This window comes from Anomaloglossus baeobatrachus, chromosome 3 (assembly GCF_048569485.1).
Source record: "Anomaloglossus baeobatrachus isolate aAnoBae1 chromosome 3, aAnoBae1.hap1, whole genome shotgun sequence".
Classification (NCBI taxonomy): Eukaryota; Metazoa; Chordata; class Amphibia; order Anura; family Aromobatidae; genus Anomaloglossus; species Anomaloglossus baeobatrachus.
The window spans coordinates 346,482,638-346,507,526 of NC_134355.1; the positions used below are offsets into that span (position 1 = coordinate 346,482,638).

The window sequence follows — 24,889 nt, forward strand, 5'->3', positions numbered from 1 at the left end:
GGACTGCTTTGAGACGTCCCATGGTCTGGGTCTCCCATAAGGAACGATGAAGAAAAAGAGAATTTCTTTGTCGCTCCTTATTGGGAGACCCAGACAATTGGGTGTATAGCTTATGCCTCCGGAGGCCACACAAAGTATTACACTAAAAGTGTAAAGCCCCTCCCCTTCAGCCTATACACCCCCCGTACTGCTACGGGCTCATCAGTTTTTATGCTTTGTGCGAAGGAGGTCAGACATGCACGCATAGCTCCACAGCTTAGTCAGCAGCAGCTGCTGACTATGTCGGATGGAAGAAAAGAGGGCCCATAACAGGGCCCCCAGCATGCTCCCTTCTCACCCCACTCTTGTCGGCGGTGTTGTTAAGGTTGAGGTATCCATTGCGGGTACGGAGGCTGGAGCCCACATGCTGCTTTCCTTCCCCATCCCTCAATTAGGGCTCTGGGTGAAGTGGGATCCTTTCGGTCTCCAGGCACAGGAGACCGTGCTCCATCCACAGCTCCTGAGGACCATGCTGGATAGGAGCCGAGTATCGTTCAGGGACATGGCCCTGCTACTTTGAGGTACTCTGTGTCCCCGTGGGGACCGCGCACAGCAACACTCCAGCATTGCTGGGTGTGCTAGTGCACCGGGGACAGCAGCGCTGACTGCGTTTGTGCCATTACACACTTCAGCGTCGCTGAGTGTGTTCGTGTAGGGGGACTGCCGCGCTGACCGCCGCTGCCATGGTTATCACTGCGGCGCGGCTGGGACTGTTAGTGCGCCGGGGACTTCCGCGCCGACCGCGCTTATACGGCGGCCGCGCTTATAACTCGAGTCCCCGGCTTTTGCGGCCTAGTCTCGTTTTCTTCCCGCCCCCAGCCCTGCCAGTCAGGGGAAGGGCGGGACGCTGTACAGGACGGCAGCACTGAGGGCTGGAGCATGCTTTGCATACTCCACCCCCCTCACTCTGCACAGTGGGGCACCAGTTCCCGCACTTTTCTGGGTCACGCCCACGGCTCCCTCCTCTCCTCAGGACGCCGGCAGCCATTCCTCTCAGCTCTGCTAACGCTGGAGAGGAGAGACAAGCTCAGGGAGACCCAGGCAGGATTCTGGTGCCCACACAACCGCTTTGCGAAGGCGGTAAGCAGCACCTGTGGTGCTGGCCCCACTAGTGCAGAAGTGTACTTATAGATTACATGATTATAGACTATATACACTGTATGGTGCACTGTTGATTTTTGTCTATATACCCTCCTGTATTGCTCAGAGGAGACAGCAGCATGTTGTCCACAAATAGCAAGGGTGCCAAAGCACAGACTTACTATGCTGCCTGTGCAGCATGTACGGCTATACTGCCGGCAGGTTCCACTGACCCTCATTGTGTGCAATGCTCGGCCCCTGTGGCACTTTCTCAGCCGGAGCCTCTGCTAAGGGCGGCCCAGGGAGAACCACCTGTTAACACTGTCCAGGTGACAGGGATGGAGTTTGCAGTTTTTACTGAAAGACTTTCTGAGACTATGGCTAAGATATTAGAAGCCTTGCAGTCCAGGCCGGCATCTCAAGCCAGGGGCACTGTGGAATCATTGCCCCCTGGTCCCCCTCAGTTGGAACAGCAATGTCCTCCCGGGGTGTCTCATGGATCCCAGGGTGAGGTCTCTGACACGGACCGCAGCCCCAGACCGATTAAGCGAGCTCGCTATGATATCCCCTCGACATCATCACAATGTTCAGGGCAGCGAGCGGACTCTCTGTATGATGAAGCGGAGGTAGCTGATCAGGATTCTGATCCTGAAGCCGCTCTCAACCTTGATACTCCTGATGGGGACGCCATAGTGAATGATCTTATTGCGTCCATCAATGAAATGTTGGATATTTCTCCCTCAGCCCCTCCAGTGGAGGAGTCAGCTTCTCAGCAGGAGAAATTCCGTTTCAGGTTTCCCAAGCGTACAAAGAGTATGTTTCTGGACCACTCTGACTTCAGAGAGGCAGTCCAGAAACACCGAGCTTGTCCAGATAAGCGTTTTTCCAAGCGCCTTAAGGATACACGTTACCCTTTCTTCAGCGCTCTATTGGGAGACCCAGACGATTGGGGTATAGCTACTGCCCTCCGGAGGCCACACAAAGCACTACACTAAAAAGTGCACGGCCCCTCCCCTTCTGGCTATACCCCCCCGTGATATCACGGGTTCTCCAGTTTTAGCTTTGTGTGCGAAGGAGGTCAGACATCCATGCATAGCTCCACAGATTTTAGTCAGCAGTAGCTGCTGACTGTCGGATGGAAGAAAAGAGGGCCCATATAGGGCCCCCAGCATGCTCCCTTCTCACCCGTGGATGGTGTTGTAAGGTTGAGGTACTTATTGCTAGTACAGAGGCCGGAGCCCACATGCTGTTTTCCTTCCCCATCCCCATGAGGGGCTCTGGGTGAAGTGGGATCTTACCGGTCTCCAGGCACAGAGACCGAGCTCCATCCACAGACCCAAAAGAACCTGCTGGATATGGAGCTGAGTATCGTCAGGGACAGGGCCCTGCTACATCAAGGTACTCTGTGTCCCCATGCACATCGCGCCCACACACACCAGCATTGCTGGGAGTGTTAGTGCGCCGGGGACAACAGCGCGGAGCGCTGGTGCTATTATTCACTGCAGCTTTGCTGAGTGAATTTATGTATTGAAAACGGCCGCGCCGGCCGCTGCTGGTTGTTTTTTTTTTTTACATTGCGGCGCGGCTGGGACTTGTGGTGCGCCGGGGGACTTCGGCGTCGGCCGTGCACATAGGACGGCCGCGCTTTTTACTCGAGTCCCCGGCTTTGCGGCCTAGTTTTCGTTTCGTTCCCGCCCCAGCCCTGCCAGTCAGAGGAGGGGCGGGACGCTGTACAGAAGCTCAGCGCAGGGAGCTGGAGTCTGCTTTGCATTCTCCAGCCCCCTCTCACACACAGTGAGACGCCGGGTTCCCGCTCTTGGCTGGGGCTCGCCCACGGCCCGCCCCTCTGCACAGGACGGGGAAGAGAAGCCGGCAGCCATTATGGTTTCCACTCTGGGAGAACGGAACCAGTCACAGGTTTTTTGGGCGACCTCGCACCCGCTCTTGTGCGGGCGGTAAGCAGTACTGACACCACTAATGCTGAAGTGGGTTTTTGAACTGTGTGCTGATATGCTATGCACTGTACTGTACTGTCGCTATTCTGGGCAACAGCAGCAAATAAGCAATGCTGCTGAGGCACAAGCTTTCAATGCTTCTTCGTTTGCATGTGCTGCAGTGTTTACTGTCAGATTGGGCAACAGTAGCAGTAGAGCAATTTGTGCTAAGGCACAAGCTTTCAATGCTGCTTCGCTTGCATGTGCTGCACGGTTTATTGTTATGCTATACATTCACTGTATGTCGCTATTCTTGGCTAATGCGCCCAGATAAACAGACAAAGGCAGCAGTAGAGCAATGGTGCTACGGCACAAGTTTTCAATGCTGCTTGACTTGCATGGGCTGCAGTGTTTACTGTCATGCTTGTATGCTATACATTCACTGTATGTCGCTATCCTTGGCTAATGTTCCTGGATAAATAGACAACAGCAGCAGAAAGGCTAGGGTGCTAACGCGCAAGCTTTCAATGCTGCTTGGATTGCATGGGCTGCAGTGTTTACTGTCATGCCCGTATGCTATACATTCACTGTATGTCGCTATCCTTGTCTCATGCTCCTGGATAAAATGTGCCAAGCCACAAGTTTTCAATGCTGCGTGTACTACATGTACTGAAGTGTTTATTTGTACTTCATGCTTGTATACGGTCGCTATCCTCGGCTAGGCTCTTAGATAGCTAGACAACAACAGCAGAAAAAGACAAGTTGCCAATGCACGGGCTTTCTAGGCTGCTTGTACTGCATGTCATACGGTCCCAGGACCCCCAGTGCGTGCTATTGCTCAACCGGGGTCTCTGCTATATGTGGCCAAAGGAACCGCCTGTGATCTCTGTCCAGAAACAGGGACGAAGTTGCAGTTTTTTCCGCTGATATATTGTCTGTGACTATGACTGACATCTTACAGACTTTGCACCCCAAGCAGACCGTGGGCAATATGGTTGCAATGACCCTGGCCGCCCTGATTTGGAGCATGTCAAGGCGCCAGAGTGATTCCAGGCATCCCAGAGAGCAGGCATTCGACACGGTCGACAGTCCCAGATGGCCTAAGCGGGCTCGCTGGGATTAGCCCTCGACTCCATCACTGGTCAAGGTCCCAGCTGGAGTACTCTCTGTACGATGAGGCAGACGTAGCTGTTCAGGACTCTGATCCTGAGACTGCTCTCAATCCGGATACACCGGATGGTGACGCTATAGTGAATAATCTTATTGCGTCCATCAACGAAAGGTTGGGTATTTCTCCCTCAACTCCTCCAGTGGAGGGGTCAGCTTCACAGCAAGAGAAATCTCTATTTCAGTATCTCAAGCGTATATTGAGTACTTGTTTAGCACTCTGACGCCAGAGACGCAGTCCAGAAACGACACGCTTATCACGATAAGCGTTTCTCCGACCGTATTAATGAGACACGTGTCGCTCCCCCCTGACGTGGTCAAGCGCTAGACCCAGTATCCAAATGTGGATCCCCCAATCTCCATGCTTGCAGCTAGATCTATAGTTGTAGTGGTGGATAGGACTTCACTTCAAAATGCCATTGACAGGCAGATTGGCCTCTGGTTGCAATCTGTCTATAAAGCTATCGGCAAGTCGGTTGCTCCGGCAGTCGCAGCCGTGAAGGCACTCCAAGCTATTTCAGCTAGTATTGCGCAGGGGGTCGCTGTCACAGGTACTCTCGGTCCCAGCAGCGTCTTTAACTCGCAATGTCGGCATGGCGAATCATGCTGTTATTGCTGTCCGAGACTCTACGAGCCGGACGTCAGTGGCCTCCGCCAACTCCGTGTTTTTACGCAGAGGCTAGTAGTTGAGAGATTGGAACAGAGGCTGCTTCCAACGAAGTGCTTAACCAGGTTGCCTTTATCTAGTGATAGTCTGTTGGTAAGGGTTGAATGAAATCATTCAACTATCCAAGACGACTCAAAAAGCCCAGAAGGGCATAGATTCCTAGCGGGCTCAATCACGCCCGGGGAAGGCAGCCGGAGGAACCGCTACCAAAGCGTTTTCCTCATAATTTTCAGCCCTCTCACTCCGCAACCGCGGGGGGGCAGACTCCCCCGCTTTAGCGGCATTTACCTACCGCAGGTCAAGGGCCTGTGAGTGAGAGTCAGTTTGTTTTCAAACTACCGCACCGACCGAGCCGAGGCTCTTCTGCAGGCGGAAAGAGCGGTAATCCCTGTTCCTCTTCAGGAACCAGATACGCATTTTGCTCCGACCTGGTCGCGGTGCCAAAATAGGACGGCTCCTTCCGTCCCGTTCTGGAATTTATACTGCTTAACAAGCACGTGAAAACCAGGCGGTTCCGGATGGCGTCACTCCGCTCCGTCATTGCCTCTCTGTCTCAAGGAGTTTGCCTAGCATCAATAGACATCAGGATGCTTATCTACACGTGCCGATTGCTCCGAGGCACCGGCGTTGGCTACGATTCGTTATTAAAGACGAGAATATTTCGTTTCGTAGCCATACCCTTTGGCTGGCGACAGCCCCACGGGTGTTCACCAAGTTCGTGGCAGCAGAGGGAGCAGTCCCGCGCTCTCACGGTCACTCTGTGATCCTTTACTTGGGCAATCTACTGGTCAAGGCACTCTCCTTTAGAAGCATGCCAACACAACCTGAACATGGCGCTGGACCCTTCCCAGAGTTTCGGGTGGGTCTTCAACTTTTCAAGGTTGAACCCTATCGCTGGCATTTCCTGGAGAGTTTTCACACTCTCTCAGCGATAGTGAAGCTTCCGCTGGACAAACAGCGTTCACTACAGACGAGGGGGCAGTCTCTCCTTCAAGGAGGCGCCTCATCCAGAGGCGAGTTTTTTTCACGCAGTTTCATCTGCGTCCGCTTCAATAGCACATTCTTCGCTTATGGGAGGGAAGTCGATGTCCCTACACAGGAACGTGCCACTTTTCCAGACGGTCAAAGACCGTCTTCAGAGGAGTCCACTCTTCAACTCAGTGGTCTGGAGCTCTGGGCAGTGTATCTTGCACTGCAAGCCTTCCTGCAGTGGCTGGAATGCAAATAGATCCGAATTCAGTCGGACTATCCACAGCGGTGGCATACACCAACCACCAAGGCGGACTACGCAGTCGACAAGCCTCCCAAGAGGTCCGGCGGATTCTGCTATGGGTAGAAGACAGAGCATACACCATATCAGCTGTTCACATCCCGGGCGTACAACACTAGGAAGCAGACTTCCTCAGTCGCCAGGGCGTGGACGCAGGGGAATGGGCTCTGCACCCGTTTGTTTTCAAGAAATCTGTAGCCGCAGGATGAAGACGGACGTCGACGTCATGGCTTCTCGGCAACAACAAGGTCCCGATTTTCAGGACGCGGTCTTACGATCAAAGAGCTCTGGCGACAGGCGCCTTGGCTCAGGATTGGTCACAGTTCCAGCTACCGATTGCTGCCACACCATCCTCGTCGCCCCAGATGGCCGGGGAGGTCGTGGTACCGAGATCTGTGGCATCTCACCGTCGGTCGACCGTGAGCACGACGTCATTGCCACCATGAGACGGGCTAGCCAGCCGCGGTCTGCCAAGATCTACCACAACTCGTGGAAGATATTCTTATCTTAGTGTTCTGCTCAGGGAGTGTCTCCCTGGCCATCGGCATTGCCTACTTTGCCTTCCCTCCTGCAATCTGGTTGGGAAAGAGGTTGGTCGCTCGGCTCCCTTTAAGGGCAAGTCTCGGCACTATCCGTGTTCTTTTCAGAAGCGTCTAGCACGTCTTCCTAAGGTGCGCACGTTACTACAGGGGGTTTGTCATATTGTGCCCCCGTACAAGCGGCCGTTAGATCCATGGGATCTGAACAGGGTACTAGTTGCTCTCCAGAAGCCGCCTTTCGAGCCTCTGAGGGAAGTTTCCCTTTCGCGCCTGTCACAGAAAGTGGCCTTTCTGGTTGCGATCACGTCGCTTCGGCGAGTGTCTGAGCTGGCGGCTCTGTCATTCAAGGCTCCCTTCCTAGTATTCCGCCAGGACAAGGTGGTGCTGCGCCCTATTCAGGAGTTTCTCCCTAAGGTTGTATCCGCGTTTCTTCTTAATCAGGATATATCCTTACCTTCCTTTTTGTTCTCATCCGGTTCTCCGGTATGAAAAGGATTTACAGTTGTTAGTTCTGGTGAGAGCACTCAGAATCTACATTTCCCGCACGGCGCCCATGCGCCGCTCTGAGGCATTTTTTTGCCCTTGTCGCTGGTACGCGCAAGGGGTTGCAGGTTTCTAAAGCCACCATGGCTCGATGGATCAAAGAACCAATTCTTGAAGACTACCGTTCTGCGGGGCTTCCGGTTCCTTCAGGGCTGAAGGCCCATTCTACCAGAGCCGTAGGTGCGTCCTGGGCATTACGACACCAGGCTACGGCTCAACAGGTGTGCCAGGCAGCTACCTGGTCGACCCTGCACATTTTTCACCAAACATTATCAGGTGCATACCTATGCTTCGGCGGACGCCAGCCTAGGTAGAAGAGCCCTGCAGGCGGCAGTGGCTTCCCCATAGGGGAGGGCTGTCTTGCAGCTCTAACATGAGGTATTTCTTTACCCACCCAGGGACAGCTTTTGGACGTCCCAATCGTCTGGGTCTCCCAATAGAGCGCTGAAGAAGAAGGGAATTTTGTTACTTACCGTAAATTCCTTTTCTTCTAGCTCTTATTGGGAGACCCAGCACCCGCCCTGTTGTCCTTCGGGATTTTTTTGTTGTTGCGGGTACACATGTTGTTCATGTTGAACGGTTTTTTCAGTTCTCCGATGTTACTCGGAGTTAATTTGTTTAAACCAGTTATTGGCTTTCCTCCTTCTTGCTTTGGCACTAAAACTGGAGAACCCGTGATATCACGGGGGGGTATAGCCAGAAGGGGAGGGGCCGTGCACTTTTTAGTGTAGTGCTTTGTGTGGCCTCCGGAGGGCAGTAGCTATACCCCAATCGTCTGGGTCTCCCAATAAGAGCTAGAAGAAAAGGAATTTACGGTAAGTAACAAAATTCCCTTCTTCCCCCCTGACGTGGTCAAGGGCTGGACTCAGTGTCCCAAGGTGGATCCTCCAATCTCCAGACTTGCGGCTAGATCCATAGTTGCAGTGGAAGATGGAGCTTCACTCAAGGATGCCACTGACAGACAGATGGAGCTCTGGTTGAAATCCATCTATGAAGCTATCGGCGCGTCTTTTGCTCCAGCATTCGCAGCCGTATGGGCACTCCAAGCTATCTCAGCTGGTCAGGCGCAAATTGACGCACTCACACGTACGTCTGCGCCGCAGGTGGCGTCTATAACCTCTCAAACGTCGGCATTTGCGTCCTACGCTATTAATGCTGTCCTGGACTCTGCGAGCCGTACAGCGGTTGCAGCCGACAATTCGGTGGCAATACGCAGGGCCTTGTGGCTGCGGGAATGGAAGGCAGATTCGGCTTCCAAAAAGTGCTTAACTGGATTGCCATTTTCTGGCGACCGTTTGTTTGGTGAGAGATTGGATGAAATCATCAAACAATCCAAGGGAAAGGAAACATCCTTACCCCAGGCCAAACCAAAAACACCCCAACAGAGGAGGGGACACTCGAGGTTTCGGTCCTTTCGGGGTGCGGGCAGGTCCCAATTCTCCTCGTCCAAAAGGCCTCAGAAGGATCAGAGGAACTCCGACGCATGGCGGTCTAAATCACGCCCTAAAAAGACCGCCGGAGGTGCCGCTACTAAGGCGGCTTCCTCATGACTTACGGCCTCCTCACACCGCATCCTCGGTCGGTGGCAGGCTCTCCCGCTTATGCGACACCTGGCTGCCACAAGTAAAAGACCGTTGGGTGAGAGACATTTTGTCTCACGGTTACAGGATAGAGTTCAGCTCTCGTCCTCCGACTCGATTCTTCAGAACATCTCCGCCTCCCGAGCGAGCCGAGGCTCTTCTGCAGGCGGTGGGCATTCTGAAGGCAGAAGGAGTGGTGGTCCCGGTTCCTCTTCAGCAACAGGGCCACGGTTTCTACTCCAACCTGTTTGTGGTTCCAAAGAAGGACGGGTCCTTCCGTCCTGTTTTGGACCTAAAACTGCTCAACAAACACGTAAGGACCAGGCGGTTCCGGATGGAATCCCTCCGCTCCGTTATCGCCTCAATGTCCCAAGGAGATTTCCTAGCATCGATCGATATCAAGGATGCTTATCTCCACGTACCAATTGCTCCAGAGCATCAGCGCTTCTTGCGCTTCGCCATAGGAGACGAACACCTTCAGTTCGCGGCACTGCCGTTCGGCCTGGCGACAGCCCCAAAGGTTTTCACCAAGGTCATGGCTACAGTAGTTGCGGTCCTCCACTCTCAGGGTCACTCAGTGATACCTTACTTAGACGATCTGCTGGTCAAGGCACCCTCTCAAGAGGCATGCCAACACAGCCTCAACGTTACTCTGGAGATTCTCCAGAGTTTCGGGTGGATCATCAATTTTCCAAAGTCAAATCTGACACCGGTCCAATCGCTGACATATCTTGGCATGGAGTTTCATACTCTTCCAGCGATAGTGAAGCTTCCGCTGGACAAACAGCGTTCACTACAGACAGGGGTGCAATCTCTCCTTCAAGGCCAGTCACACCCCTTGAGGCGCCTCATGCACTTCCTGGGGAAGATGGTGGCAGCAATGGAAGCAGTCCCTTTCGCGCAGTTTCACCTGCGTCCACTTCAATGGGACATCCTACGCAAGTGGGACAGGATGCCGACGTCCCTAGACAGGAACGTTTCCCTCTCTCAGGCAACCAAAGCTTCCCTTCGGTGGTGGCTTCTTCCCACTTCATTATCGAAGGGGAAATCCTTCCTACCCCCATCCTGGGCGGTGGTCACGACGGACGCGAGTCTGTCAGGGTGGGGAGCAGTTTTTCTCCACCACAGGGCTCAGGGTACGTGGACTCAGCAAGAGTCCTCACTTCAGATCAATGTTCTGGAGATCAGGGCAGTGTATCTTGCCCTAAAAGCGTTCCAGCAGTGGCTGGAAGGCAAGCAGATCCGAATTCAGTCGGACAACTCCACAGCGGTGGCTTACATCAACCACCAAGGTGGGACACGCAGTCGGCAAGCCTTCCAGGAAGTCCGGCAGATTCTGCTGTGGGTGGAAGCCACAGCATCCACCATATCCGCAGTTCACATCCCGGGCGTAGAAAACTGGGAAGCAGACTTTCTCAGTCGCCAGGGCATGGACGCAGGGGAATGGTCCCTCTCCCGGACGTGTTTCAGGAGATCTATTGCCGCTGGGGGATGCCGGACGTCGACCTAATGGCGTCACGGCACAACAACAAGGTCCCAACATTCATGGCTCGATCTCAAGATCACAGAGCTCTGGCGGCAGACGCCTTAGTTCAGGATTGGTCGCAGTTTCGGCTTCCTTATGTGTTTCCTCCTCTGGCACTGTTGCCCAGAGTGTTACGCAAGATCAGGGCCGACTGCCGCCGCGTCATCCTCGTCGCGCCAGACTGGCCGAGGAGGTCGTGGTACCCGGATCTGTGGCATCTCACGGTCGGCCAACCGTGGGCACTGCCAGACCGACCAGATTTGCTGTCTCAAGGGCCGTTTTTCCATCAGAATTCTGCGGCCCTCAACCTGACTGTGTGGCCATTGAGTCCTGGATCCTAGCGTCTTCAGGATTATCTCAAGAGGTCATTGCCACTATGAGACAGGCTAGGAAACCTACGCCCGCCAAGATCTACATTTCTCGAACGGCGCCCCTGCGCCGCTCGGATGCACTCTTTGTCCTTGTCGCTGGTCAGCGTAAAGGGACACAAGCTTCCAAGTCAACCCTGGCTCGGTGGATCAAGGAACCAATTCTCGAAGCTTACCGTTCCTCGGGGCTTCCGGTTCCCTCAGGACTGAAGGCCCATTCTACCAGGGCCGTGGGAGCGTCCTGGGCCTTGCGACACCAGGCTACGGCTCAGCAGGTGTGTCAGGCAGCTACCTGGTCGAGCCTGCACACTTTCACGAAACACTATCAGGTGCATACCTATGCTTCGGCAGATGCCAGCCTAGGTAGGCGAGTCCTTCAGGCGGCAGTTGCCCACCTGTAGGACGGAGCCGTTACGGCTCTATTATGAGGTATTATTTACCCACCCAGGGACTGCTTTTGGACGTCCCAATTGTCTGGGTCTCCCAATAAGGAGCGACAAAGAAGAAGGGAATTTTGTTTACTTACCGTAAATTCCTTTTCTTCTAGCTCCAATTGGGAGACCCAGCACCCGCCCCTGTTTTTGTATAACACATGTTGTTCATGTTAAATGGTTTCAGTTCTCCGATATTCCTTCGGATTGAATTTACTTTAAACCAGTTTATAATTTTTTCCTCCTTCGGGCTTTTGCACCAAAACTGATGAGCCCGTAGCAGTACGGGGGGTGTATAGGCTGAAGGGGAGGGGCTTTACACTTTTAGTGTAATACTTTGTGTGGCCTCCGGAGGCATAAGCTATACACCCAATTGTCTGGGTCTCCCAATTGGAGCTAGAAGAAAAGGAATTTACGGTAAGTAAACAAAATTCCCTTCTTTGTTTACCGTAAATTCTTTTTCTTATAGTTCCGACATGGGAGACCCAGCACCCTCCCTGTTGCCTGTTGGCAGTTCTTGTTCCGTGTGTTTTTCACCGGCTGTTGTTGTAGACAGAGGTTCCGGTTATTTCGGGTTTTACTCTATCTCTACTTATGGGTGGATGTCCTCCTTCAGCTTTTGCACTAAACTGGTTGGATTTGTCATCCAGGGGGTGTATATGCTCGGAGGGAGGAGCTACACTTTTAGTTTAGTACTTTGTGTGTCCTCCGGAGGCAGAAGCTATACACCCATGTTCTGGGTCTCCCATGTCGGAACTATAAGAAAAAGAATTTACGGTAAGTAAACAAAATTCTCTTTTTCTTCTAGCTCCTATTGGGAGACCCAGCACCCGCCCCTGTACCCTTCGGGCTGGTTGTCTTTTTGTGTACACATGTTGTTCATGTTGAATTGTTCTTTTGGTTCATGGTTTGCAGTTCTCCGAACATCCTTCGGATTGCATTTACCCTAGACCAATTTATAAGTTTTCTCCTTCCTGCTTTTGCACCAAAACTGAGGAGCCCGTGATCCACGGGAGGGTGTATAGGCAGAGGGGAGGGGTTACACTTTTTAAAGTGTAATACTTTGTGTGGCCTCCGGAGGCAGAAGCTATACACCCCAATTGTCTGGGTCTCCCAATAGGAGCTAGAAGAAAAGGAATTTACGGTAAGTAAACAAAATTCCCTTCTTTATAATCCGGTGGTGTCTTACCGCTGTGCTGGGACTGCAGGCGGCTCTGCTCTGTGGCTGGCTGTGTTCTGTGACTATTCTGTGATGTTGGCGGTGAGGCACGAGCCAGTCTGAAGATGTCAGCAGTGAGGGCTTCAAAGAAATGGCGGCCGAAAGCGGTGCATGCACAGATGAGATCTTGAACAGAGCACTCCATCTGCGCACGTGCGGACTCTGGGCACCATTATTTGAAGTCCTCACTGCCAACATCTTCAGAATGGCCCGTACCTCACCGCCCGCTGCAGAGAGCAGCTGCCGGCCGCCGTACAGAGCAGTACAGCATTTCCCCTGCCTTCTGTGACCCCTCTCCACCACCCCTGGTAATCTACATTCGGATTTTAAAGGGAACCTGTCACCGGTTTTTCGGCCTATAAGCTGCGGCAACCACCAGTGGGCTCTTGTATACAGCATTCTAACATGCTGTATATAAGAGCCCAGCCCGCTGTGTACGATATAAAAAACACTTTATAATACCTAAACCGGTCGCTGCGGTGGATGTGGCTCAGATGGGCATCTTCATCCTCTTTCGGCCATCTTTGTCGCCGCCTCTGTCGTCCTTTTGAAGCTGCGGTGCATGATGCATCAGACGTCATCCACACTCACCGGCATTCGTGTCCTTAGCAGGCACACTTTGATCTGCCCTGAGCAGGGCATATCAAAGTATTGTAGTGCGCCTGCGCGGGACTGGCGAGTGTGTATGATGTAGACGCGTCATGCATACGGGCTTAAGAAGGAGGACGAAGGTGGCCGAAAGGTGGCGCCGGCACCGGAGGACGAAGACTCCCATCTGGGCCACATCTACCGCAGCGACCGATTTAGGTGAGTATTCTAAAGTTGTTTTTTTTTTTTTTTATGTTGTACACAGCAGCCTGGGCTCTTATATACAGCATGTTAGAATGATGTATATAAGAGCCCACTGGTGGTTGCTGCAGCTTTTAGGCTGAAAAACCGGTGACAGGTTCCCTTTAAGACGCACCACCTCATTTTCCTCCGGTACGGTATATACAAACCCTCTCCATACCAGATCACTGCATAATTTTGCATTAAGGATTTAAAAGGGCGCAGTCTACTGTACTTTGCTGCTTTGTTCCTTTCTGTTCACTGCCTTCATCAGAGCATATAGCAGTTGATCAATGGGGGGCAGATATCGGACCCCCACAGACTATATATTGTGGATAGGTCATCAATATGCTTGTCTTGTATAACCAACCCCTTTAACTCATTGATTGCTGTTAGGGACCCGATTATCATGGGACTTGTAACCATCTAAACCTTTCTTTGCTATCCAGATGGTGATGACGAAAACGCTGCTCACAGAGATTCTTTTGGATGTCACAAATGAAGAAATTTACAATGTGGCCAGAGAGACTCATCGTAAAGCCACTAAAGGTAGCGGTTTCGGTTGTCTTCTGAATGCATGGCTTCTTATTTAGTGTGACGTGGATGAGTGAGGCTTTCGGTTACCTGTACTTCAAGACCAGAACACGTAAATGTAGCTAACCCTAATCCAGATATTGCTGTCTACAACATACGGGCTTGTGTAGTGAATTAGATTCCAAGCGTGAGATCCAAGTATGACCCTTTACACTACACAAATGTAAATTAAATCCTTAGCGTGTTGGTCTCACATTGCTAGATCAAATATCCCCTATCTGTATCTTACGCCCCATATGTGTTTAAATGTTAGCAAATCGATTGATTTTACCCCCACCCACCGCCCCTTATTCATTTGGCTGTTTTGCAAAGAAAGACTGCATGTTTTCCAATGGATTTTGTATTTTAACCTTTCTTCTCTCCCCCCCAAATAGCAGCACTAGTAATATATTTTGCATAGAAGCTCATGACTTTGCAGTCGTGGCTATGTGTGTTAACATGTTGTTCCTGTTGTTGATGTGATACAAAGCTCCTGCAAGGCAGCTGGCACAGTCCAGTGCACTGGCTTCCCTTACTGGACTTGGTAAGTACGTTCACTGCTCATGGAGGGCTGGGGGTAGTGTGCATGGTAATAAATAAAACATGTCCAGTATACGCCATGGCTAGAATTAGATGCTTTTTCAGGAGCTGATTGGAGAAGTCATTAAACCTGTACAATGACTGATCTAGAAGGTTGACATTCCGTAATGAGCACTTCTACATATATCCGTGTCTCATTGGATATAACATGCTGGATATGTTTTGTAGAATATAAAGTATGGTTACTGTTGAAATCACTTTTGTCCCTTAAATGCTAGCTTTCGTTTATCACAAGCATCCCCGTCATTTGTTTAATTCTGGATATTGATTTAAAAAAAAAGCCATATTGATTTTACCGACCTCTCACTGCTGATGTTCTGATGCTGCCCGGTACCCCACTGCAGCAAGGACATCTCTTCATGGGAACATTTGACAGCTGCAGCCAATCACTGGTTGTAGTGGCTCAGTACAGAGACCAGTGCAAGATCGGTGAGGTTAATATTGCAGGTTTTTGTTTTTTTTTTAATTTGTTTATTTTATACCTTATTTCAAAGCTTTTTTTTTAGGCCCTGTGCGCACTTGTCGGTTTTTGCCGCGGATTTCCTGCAGTTTTGCTGCATGTTATGTTCATAACATCTCTGCAGTGATTCACCAGCAAAACGTATGGGGAAAAAAAAAATGCTGTGCGCACTATGCGGATTTTGACAGCTGCATGTTTTGCTGCGGGATTCCCGCAGCCAAAACAATTGCATGTCACTTCTTTTCCGCACGTCGCTGCGGGATTTCACTCCATTGACTGCCTAAAGACGCCATTCCTATAGACAGGATATAAGAATCTATTTGTGATTGTTGAAGGCATTAATAATTCCACATTAGTTTCTCAAATCAAAGGTTTGATGAGTAAAGCTGGATATAACCATGTATATTAATCATAAACATAACCATATAAATTTTGGGAAAAAGTGTGACCTAGGATCATAATAGATCAAGTTCACTGGATTTTCCCTTTAAATTTGCTTACCATGTAAGTTCTTATAAGCACTTACATGGTAAGCAAATTTAAAGGGATAATCCAGTGAACTTGATCTTTTGATTTGTCCATAAAACTATAGAGGTAAATCTGTGTTCCTGAGGTTTTATTTGGATCGGTGGTGGCCTGGGATCAAGGACCATAACATTCTTGTGCTCTTCATGTGTACTGTAAATTGAACATTTGTGGAGAAGTTCTTATTGCTGCATGATGGATTGTGATTTATGTATGCAGGTGGCCTAGGTGGTTATGGATCAGCTGAAAGTGAAGATGAGCGAAGTGACAGAGGCTCTGAATCTTCTGATACTGATGAAGAGGAACTCCGGCACAGGATACGACAAAAGTTGGAAGCATTTAAGCGAAAGGAAAAAGAGCAGCAGATGCTTGAGAGACAGCTAGAAGGTAAAGCCAGTGATTTATAACTTGTAGGGTAGCGTTTTGTAATGGTGGCAAGGTCTCCCATGATCTTGTATCGTGTAGCCAATAATAATTTGTCCACTAATGGACAACCTATGCATAACTAATTACTTCAGGACCCCTTAGAAAATACAAACAATCTTCGCATCCCGCAGTGGCACCATTTTAGCGATTTTGGTGCTGCTATTCCCGTCGGATCACGTGTCTTTGGGTGCAGCAGTCACGTGGAACACTAGGCCACAGTCACTGATTGGCTGCAACTCATCCACATTCTGTCAATGTGACGTCCGCTCAGACAAAATAATAGATGGCATGCAGCATGGAATAATAATGCTAACATAACTGAAAAGGCACTGCTCCGGGGGTGAGAATACATATTCTATGGGGTTCTGAATGATCCAAGTGTTTGTTCACATTTAGGTTGTATTAACTGTTATTTTTACAAGTATCACAAAATCAAATGTCAATGTTGCCCCAGCCTACAATACTCCTACATCCACCATGTGGCATTCTGACTTTTTAGTAATGTCTCGTCACCAAATCATATGATCTAAGTTTGTTCTGTACAATTTGACAATGAATCTCTCTCTATAACCTACACTAAATCTGTATTACAAATTGGCTGTTCATGATCTTCGTGTGATTTACACACACACACACACACTTTTACAGAAAAACACAACAGATTAAGGCTATGTGCCCAAAGACTGTATATCCGCAGTTTTGTCCGCAGGTTTCCCGCAGCAGCTCCCTGGAATCTGCAGCTATCCATTGCTGTGATTCCAGCGAAGTATCTGCGGTAAACCTGCAGACATTCGTGCGACTTACCTGCGGAACTCCCGGCTTCTATCTCCATAGTGGAGGGCCGGGATTTCCGCAGGTATTTCTGCAGGAATAATTGACATGCAGTTATGTGCGTCTGCAGGACATCTGCAGCATATTCCGCAGCCGCACATACCGCAGCATGGACACACACTCCCCATGTCCCATAGGATAACATGGGGAGTGTTTGTACTTGCTAAAACCTGCGGTTTTATCTAGTAAATCCACAGGTTTTCCACGGCAAAATCTGCGGGTGCATTGTCCCGTGGGCACATAGCCTTAATTCGTTTTTTGAGCCAGAAGTGGATTCCAATAGAAGGGGGACATTAAGGAAACTTTCTCTGTCGCTCTATTGGGAGACCCAGACAATTGGGTGTATAGCTACTGCCTCCGGAGGCCACACAAAGTATTACACTTAAAAGTGTAAGGCCCCTCCCCTACTGCCTATACACCCCCCGTGGGATCACGGGCTCCTCAGTTTTCATGCTTTGTGCGAAGGAGGCTAACATCCACGCATAGCTCCACTGTTTAGTCAGCAGCAGCTGCTGACTTTGTCGGATGGAAGAAAAGAGGGCCCATACTAGGGCCCCCAGCATGCTCCCTTCTCACCCCACTTTTGTTGGCGGTGTTTGTTAAGGTTGAGGTACCCATTGCGGGTACGGAGGCTGGAGCCCACATGCTGCTTTCCTTCCCCATCCCCTTAGGGCTCTGGGTGAAGTGGGATCCCATCGGTCTCCAGGCACAGGAGACCGTGCTCCGTCCACAGCCCCTGGGAATCTGCTGGACATGGAGCTGAGTATCGTCAGGGACAGGACCCTGCTACATTAAGGTACTCTGTGTCCCCGTACAAATCGCGCACACACACTGCAGCATTGCTGGGTGTGTTAGTGCGCCGGGGACAGCAGCGCGGCGCGCTTGTGCTATTACTCACTGCAGCTTTGCTGAGTGAGTTTATGTATTAGGGACTGCCGCGCCGGCCGCTGCTGGCGGTTTTTTACACTGCGGCGCGGCTGGGACTTGTGGTGCGCCGGGGACTTCCGCGCTGACCGTGCTTATACGACGGCCGCGCTTATAAATCGAGTCCCCGGCTTTTGCGGCCTAGTTCCGTTTCGTTCCCGCCCCCAGGCCTGCCAGTCAGGGGAAGGGCGGGACGCTGTTCAGAACGTCAGCGCCGAGGGCTGGAGTCTGCTTAGCATACTCCAACCCCCCTCACTGGGCACAGTGGGACGCCAGTTTTCCGCACTTTGTCTGGGGCACGCCCACGGCCCGCCCCTCTTCACAGGACGCCGGCAGCCATTCCTGTTTGCAGTCTGAGTGGAGAGGGGAGACAAGCTCTGGGAGACCCAGACACGGGATTCTGGCGACCACACACCCGCTTGGAGCGGGCGGTAAGCGGCACCTCGGGTGCTGACCCCACTAGTGCCGAAGTGTTCATTTGTACTTTATGCTTGTATGCTATACATTGCACTGTACGGTCGCTATTCTTGGCTATATACCCTCCTAGATTGCTAGACAACAGCATGTCGTCCGCAAAAAGCAAGGGGGCCAAGACACAGGCTTTCTATGCTACTTGTACCGCATGTGAGGCTGTTCTACCGGCAGGTGCCACTGACCCCCATTGTGTGCAATGTTCGGCCCCTGTAGCACTTGCTCAGCCGGGGTCTCTGCTAGAGGTGGCCCAAGGAGAACCACCTGTGAACACTGTCCAGGTGACAGGGACGGAGTTTGCAGTTTTTGCTGATAGATTGTCGGTGACTATGACTAAAATCCTTGAGACTTTGCAGTCCAGACCGGTAACTCAGACCATGGGCACTGTTGATTCAATGCTCCCTGGCCCCCCTCATTTGGAACAAATCCGTGCTCCGGGGGGGTCCCATGCATCCCAGGGTGATGGCTCTGACACGGACGACAGTCCCAGACAGCCTAAGCGAGCTCGCTATGAGCGACCCTCGACTTCATCACACTGGTCAGGGTCCCAGCAGGAGGACTCTCTGTATGATGAGGCAGAGGTAGCTGATCAGGATTCTGATCCTGAGACCGCTCTCAATCTGGATACACCTGATGGGGACGCAATAGTGAATGATCTCATAGCGTCCATTAATAAAATGTTGGATATTTCTTCCCCAGCTCCTCCAGTGGAGGAGTCAGCTTCACAGCAGGAGAAATTCCATTTCAGGTATCCCAAGCGTAAATTGAGTACTTTTCTGGACCACTCTGACTTTAGAGAGTCAGTCCAGAAACACCACGCTTATCCAGATAAGCGTTTCTCCAAACGTCTTGAGGATACACGTTATCCCTTTCCCCCGGACGTGGTCAAGAGCTGGACCCAGTGTCCAAAGGTGGATCCCCCAATCTCCATGCTTGCGGCTAGATCCATAGTTGCAGTGGAAGATGGGGCTTCACTTAAAGATGCCACTGACAGACAGATGGAGCTCTGGTTGAAATCCATCTATGAAGCTATCGGCACGTCGTTTGCTCCAGCATTCGCAGCTGTATGGGCACTCCAAGCTATTTCAGCTGGCACTGTCACACGTACATCTGTTCCGCAAGTAGCGTCCTTAACTTCTCAAATGTCTGCATTTGCGTCTTACGCTATTAATGCTGTCCTGGACTCTACGAGCCGTACGGCAGTGGCGTCCGCCAACTCCGTAGTTTTACGCAGGGCCTTGTGGTTAAGGGAATGGAAGGCAGATTCTGCTTCCAAGAAGTGCTTAACCAGTTTACCATTTTCTGGTGACAGACTGTTTGGTGAGAGATTGGATGAAATCATTAAACAGTCCAAGGGTAAGGATTCATCCTTACCTCAGCCCAGACCAAATAAACCCCAACAGAGGAGGGGACAGTCGAGGTTTCGGTCCTTTCGAGGCTCGGGCAGGTCCCAATTCTCCTCGTCCAAAAGGACTCAAAAGGATCAGAGGAGCTCAGATTCTTGGCGGGCTCAGTCACGCCCAAAGAAAGCAGCCGGAGGAACCGCTACCAAGGCGGCTTCCTCATGACTCTCGGCCTCCTCTCTCCGCATCCTCGGTCGGTGGCAGGCTCTCCCGCTTTGGCGACATTTGGCTGCCACATGTCAAAGACCGTTGGGTGAGAGACATTCTGTCTCACGGGTACAGGATAGAGTTCAGTTCTCGTCCTCCAACTCGATTCTTCAGAACCTCTCCGCCTCCCGGCCGAGCCGAGGCTCTTCTGCAGGCGGTGTGCTCTTTAAAGGCAGAAGGAGTGGTGATCCCTGTTCCTCTTCAGGAGCAAGGTCACGGTTTTTACTCCAATTTGTTTGTGGTGCCAAAAAAGGACGGGTCTTTCCGTCCTGTTCTGGACCTAAAACTGCTCAACAAGCATGTGAAAACCAGGCGGTTCCGGATGGAATCCCTCCGCTCCGTCATCGCCTCAATGTCTCAAGGAGATTTCCTAGCATCAATAGACATCAAAGATGCTTATCTCCATGTGCCGATTGCTCCAGAGCACCAGCGTTTTCTACGCTTCGTTATAGGAGACGAACACCTTCAGTTCGTAGCCCTGCCTTTCGGTCTGGCGACAGCCCCAAGGGTCTTCACCAAGGTCATGGCAGCAGTAGTAGCAGTCCTGCACTCTCAGGGTCACTCTGTGATCCCTTACTTGGACGATCTACTTGTCAAGGCACCCTCTCAAGAGGCATGCCAACACAGCCTGAACGTTGCGCTGGAGACTCTCCAGAGTTTCGGGTGGATCATCAACTTTTCCAAGTCAAATCTGACCCCAACCCAATCGCTAACATACCTTGGCATGGAGTTTCATACTCTATCAGCGATAGTGATGCTTCCGCTGGACAAACAGCGTTCACTACAGACAGGGGTGCAATCTCTCCTTCAGGGCCAGTCGCACCCCTTGAGACGCCTCATGCACTTCTTGGGGAAGATGGTAGCAGCAATGGAGGCAGTCCCTTTCGCGCAGTTTCATCTGCGTCCACTACAATGGGACATTCTCCGCCAATGGGACGGGAAGTCGACGTCCCTAGACAGGAACGTCTCCCTTTCTCAGGCGGCCAAGGATTCTCTTCAGTGGTGGCTTCTTCCCACCTCATTGTCAATAGGAAAGTCTTTCCTACCCCCATCCTGGGCGGTGGTCACAACGGACGCGAGTCTATCAGGGTGGGGAGCAGTTTTTCTCCACCACAGGGCTCAAGGTACGTGGACTCAGCAAGAGTCCACCCTTCAGATCAATGTTCTGGAAATCAGAGCAGTGTATCTTGCCCTACAAGCCTTCCAGCAGTGGCTAGAAGGCAAGCAGATCCGAATTCAGTCGGACAACTCCACAGCGGTGGCATACATCAACCACCAAGGAGGGACACGCAGTCGGCAAGCCTTCCAGGAAGTCCGGCGGATTCTGACGTGGGTGGAAGACACGGCATCCACCATATCCGCAGTTCACATCCCGGGCGTAGAAAACTGGGAAGCAGACTTCCTCAGTCGCCAGGGTATGGACGCAGGGGAATGGTCTCTTCACCCGGACGTGTTTCAGGAAATTTGTCGCCGCTGGGGGAGGCCGGACGTCGACCTAATGGCGTCCCGGCACAACAACAAGGTCCCGGCCTTCATGGCACGGTCTCACGATCTCAGAGCTCTGGCGGCGGACGCCTTAGTTCAAGATTGGTCGCAGTTCCGGCTGCCTTATGTGTTCCCACCTCTGGCGCTGTTGCCCAGAGTGCTACGCAAGATCAGGTCCGACTGCCGCCGCGCCATCCTCGTCGCTCCAGACTGGCCAAGGAGGTCGTGGTACCCGGATCTGTGGCATCTCACGGTCGGCCAACCGTGGGCAATACCAGACCGGCCAGACTTGCTGTCTCAAGGGCCGTTTTTCCATCAGAATTCTGCGGCCCTGAGCCTGACTGTGTGGCCATTGAGTCCTGGATCCTAGCGTCTTCAGGATTATCTCAAGAGGTCATTGCCACCATGAGACAGGCTAGGAAACTAACCTCTGCCAAGATCTACCACAGGACGTGGAAGATATTCTTAGCTTGGTGCTCTGCTCAGGAAGTTTCTCCCTGGCCATTTGCTTTGCCTACTTTTCTTTCCTTCCTGCAATCCGGGTTGGAAAAAGGTCTGTCGCTCGGCTCCCTTAAGGGACAAGTCTCTGCGCTATCTGTATTTTTTCAGAAGCGCCTAGCACGACTTCCTCAGGTACGCACGTTCCTGCAAGGGGTTTGTCATATCGTCCCTCCTTACAAGCGGCCGTTAGAGCCCTGGGATCTGAACAGGGTTCTAATTGCTCTCCAGAAGCCGCCTTTCGAGCCTTTGAGGGATGTTTCCCTGTCTCGCCTTTCACAGAAAGTGGCCTTTCTAGTAGCGGTCACGTCTCTTCGGAGAGTGTCCGAGCTAGCAGCGCTGTCATGCAAATCTCCCTTCCTGGTGTTTCACCAGGACAAGGTGGTTCTGCGCCCGATTCCGGAGTTTCTTCCTAAGGTGGTATCCCCCTTTCATCTCAATCAGGATATCTCCTTACCTTCTTTTGTGTCCTCGTCCAGTTCATCAATGTGAAAAGGATTTGCATTTGTTGGATCTGGTGAGAGCACTCAGAATCTACATTTCCCGCATGGCACCTCTGCGCCGTTCGGATGCACTCTTTGTCCTTGTCGCCGGCCAGCGTAAAGGGTCGCAAGCTTCCAAATCCACCCTGGCTCGGTGGATCAAGGAACCAATTCTTGAAGCCTACCGTTCTGCGGGGCTTCCGGTTCCCTCAGGGCTGAAGGCCCATTCTACCAGAGCCGTGGGTGCGTCCTGGGCATTACGGCACCAGGCTACGGCTCAGCAAGTGTGCCAGGCGGCTACCTGGTCGAGTCTGCACACTTTTTCCAAGCATTATCAGGTGCATACCTATGCTTTGGCGGACGCCAGCCTAGGTAGACAAGTCCTTCAGGCGGCGATTGCCCACCTGTAAAAAAGGGCCGTTTTTATGGCCCTATCACGAGGTATTATTTTACCCACCCAGGGATTGCTTTTGGACATCCCAATTGTCTGGGTCTCCCAATAGAGCGACAAAGAAGAAGGGAATTTTGTTTACTTACCGTAAATTCCTTTTCTTCTAGCTCTAATTGGGAGACCCAGCACCCGCCCCTGTTTTTTTGTATACACATGTTGTTCATGTTGAATGGTTTCAGTTCTCCGATATTCCTTCGGATTGAATTTGCTTAAACCAGTTTATTGGCTTTCCTCCTTCTTGCTTTTGCACTAAAACTGAGGAGCCCGTGATCCCACGGGGGGTGTATAGGCAGTAGGGGAGGGGCCTTACACTTTTAAGTGTAATACTTTGTGTGGCCTCCGGAGGCAGTAGCTATACACCCAATTGTCTGGGTCTCCCAATTAGAGCTAGAAGAAAAGGAATTTACGGTAAGTAAACAAAATTCCCTTCTTTTGCTTACAGCAATTAGATTTTTTTAAAAACGCAGCCGATTGATCGGTCATATTATCTAACCATACTGATTTTTATTTTCTGCTTTCAGAAGAAAAACGACAAATGGAGGCGCGCAATAATGATGTAAATGAGCCTGTTACAGATCTTCCTAATAATTTAGAAGTACTTGAAAAAAGAAAAGTTGAGGGGGATTTAGTTCATAGTGAGACATTAACTGTAAGTGACATCAGTAAAGAGATTAAGGAAAGGCCGACTGCTAGTAAATCTAGGAGCTCAACCAGTAGCAGTAGCACCAGCAGCAGCAGTAAAGACCGCAGTAGTAGCAGCAGCAGCAGTAGTGTGTACAGCTCAAGCTCTTCAACCAGTCGTAGTTCCTCTCTATCTTTACGTAAGAGGAAAAAGAGACACAGTTATAGTATGTCTCCATCACGTAAAATCAGACGTAGCAGAAGTAGGAGTGCAACACGCAAGAGTCGTAGGGAAAGGAGCAGAAGCAGGGAGAAAATTAGTGAACGTAGAAGGTCTAGTAAGAATAGTGTGGAGATGGATTGGCGTAGAGATCGTAGTCACAGCAGAGAGAAAATGGCAAATCGTGCCAAGGACAGACATGGTCGTAGTAGAAGCAGAGAACGGCGTAAAAGTGATGCTCATCGAAGGAGCTCTAGCAGGAACAGACACAAGCATAGGGGCAATAGCCGAGAGAGGGAGAAGGCGAGGAGCAGAAGTGTGGAAGTGGATAGGAAACGAAGAGAGTCAGAAAAGGACAGGAAAAAGGACAAGCTAAAGAGGGAAGAGAAGTCTAGGTATCCCATCCTGGAAGAAGAGAAAATAAAGATTAGGAGAGAGAGTGAGAGGACATTCTCCCGCAGTGAGTCTTCCTCCTCAAAGATGTCTCGGCAGGATTTTAGGCAAGATGGTAAAAAAGGCTCTACCAAGGAAAGTAAGAAACGAGCCTCCTCTAGTGGAAGAAGCAGCTCAGAATCTCCGGTTGTTTACAAGGATAAAAAATCTAAGAAATTGAAACGCAGCCGTTCACGTTCTGTGGAGAAATCTCAAAGGTCTGGTAAGAAGGCAAGCCGCAAACACAAGTCTAAGACCCGATCAAGGTAGTACACTTTTTCAATCTAGTGTTTAATAAAATGAATGTAATTTTTTAGTGTGATGGGATTTTTTTTTCTCTCTACCAGAAGTTTCCATAAAACTGTATTGTACTTTATGCTTATACTGTGCTTATTCTTGTTTTACAGATCATCCACTCCTGCTCGTCGTAAGCGTTGACGGCTCTCGGACCATGACATTAATTTTTAAAAATTCCATGAGTTTTAAAGGCTTGTCTCATTCTAGAGGCACATTACGGCTACGTAGGTGTGACAAATGTGTTCTTTTTCCCCTTTCCATTTCCCTATTCTCTACTTTTTAAATATGTATATATCTTTTCCATTTTCTTGCTCCTGGAAGTAAAAGAAATCCTAAAACTACTTTGTATGGCATATTTTCAACATATTAGGAATGAATATTTTATTTTTAGCTGTAATGTTCTCAACCCAGTTACCTGTCCTGTGATGTTAATAAAGCTTTGTGCTTATTTTTTGTTACAAAAAAATTGCCATTAGCATTTTGTAGGTTACACTTGGCTTACATCCGAATAGATGGTGACTACCAATCCCATGAATATATGGATTTACAAGCTTTGAGGAGTTTTAGGCAGTGTTACTGAATATGACCACTAGTGATAATAAATTCTGTCCGAGATTGTCCAGGATTAGAAATCTTGGCTTATTTCTTTCAGAGACCGCACCACCTCTGACCCATGGGTTTTCTAGTATTGCAGATCGGCTCCCTCGGAGTGAATGGGGCATGAGCTCCAAAACCATATACAACCCATGGTCAGAGTTTGTTGCCGTTTCTGAATGAAATCAGCAATGTTTTC

At 50.6% G+C, this 24,889-nt stretch overlaps 1 protein-coding gene across 1 annotated transcript in view; it reads left to right on the plus strand.

The window, feature by feature from the left end:
• The window catches only part of PNISR (PNN interacting serine and arginine rich protein), a 95,189-nt gene extending 70,752 nt beyond the window's left edge, over window positions 1-24,437 (plus strand). The window contains exons 8-12 of the mRNA XM_075340104.1: window positions 13,640-13,739; window positions 14,254-14,307; window positions 15,568-15,735; window positions 23,048-24,065; window positions 24,207-24,437. Coding sequence (XP_075196219.1) covers window positions 13,640-13,739; window positions 14,254-14,307; window positions 15,568-15,735; window positions 23,048-24,065; window positions 24,207-24,237 — 1,371 coding nt within the window. The 3' untranslated portion in view covers window positions 24,238-24,437. The remainder of the gene's footprint in view (window positions 1-13,639; window positions 13,740-14,253; window positions 14,308-15,567; window positions 15,736-23,047; window positions 24,066-24,206) is intronic.
• The last annotated feature ends 452 nt before the right edge of the window (window positions 24,438-24,889 follow it).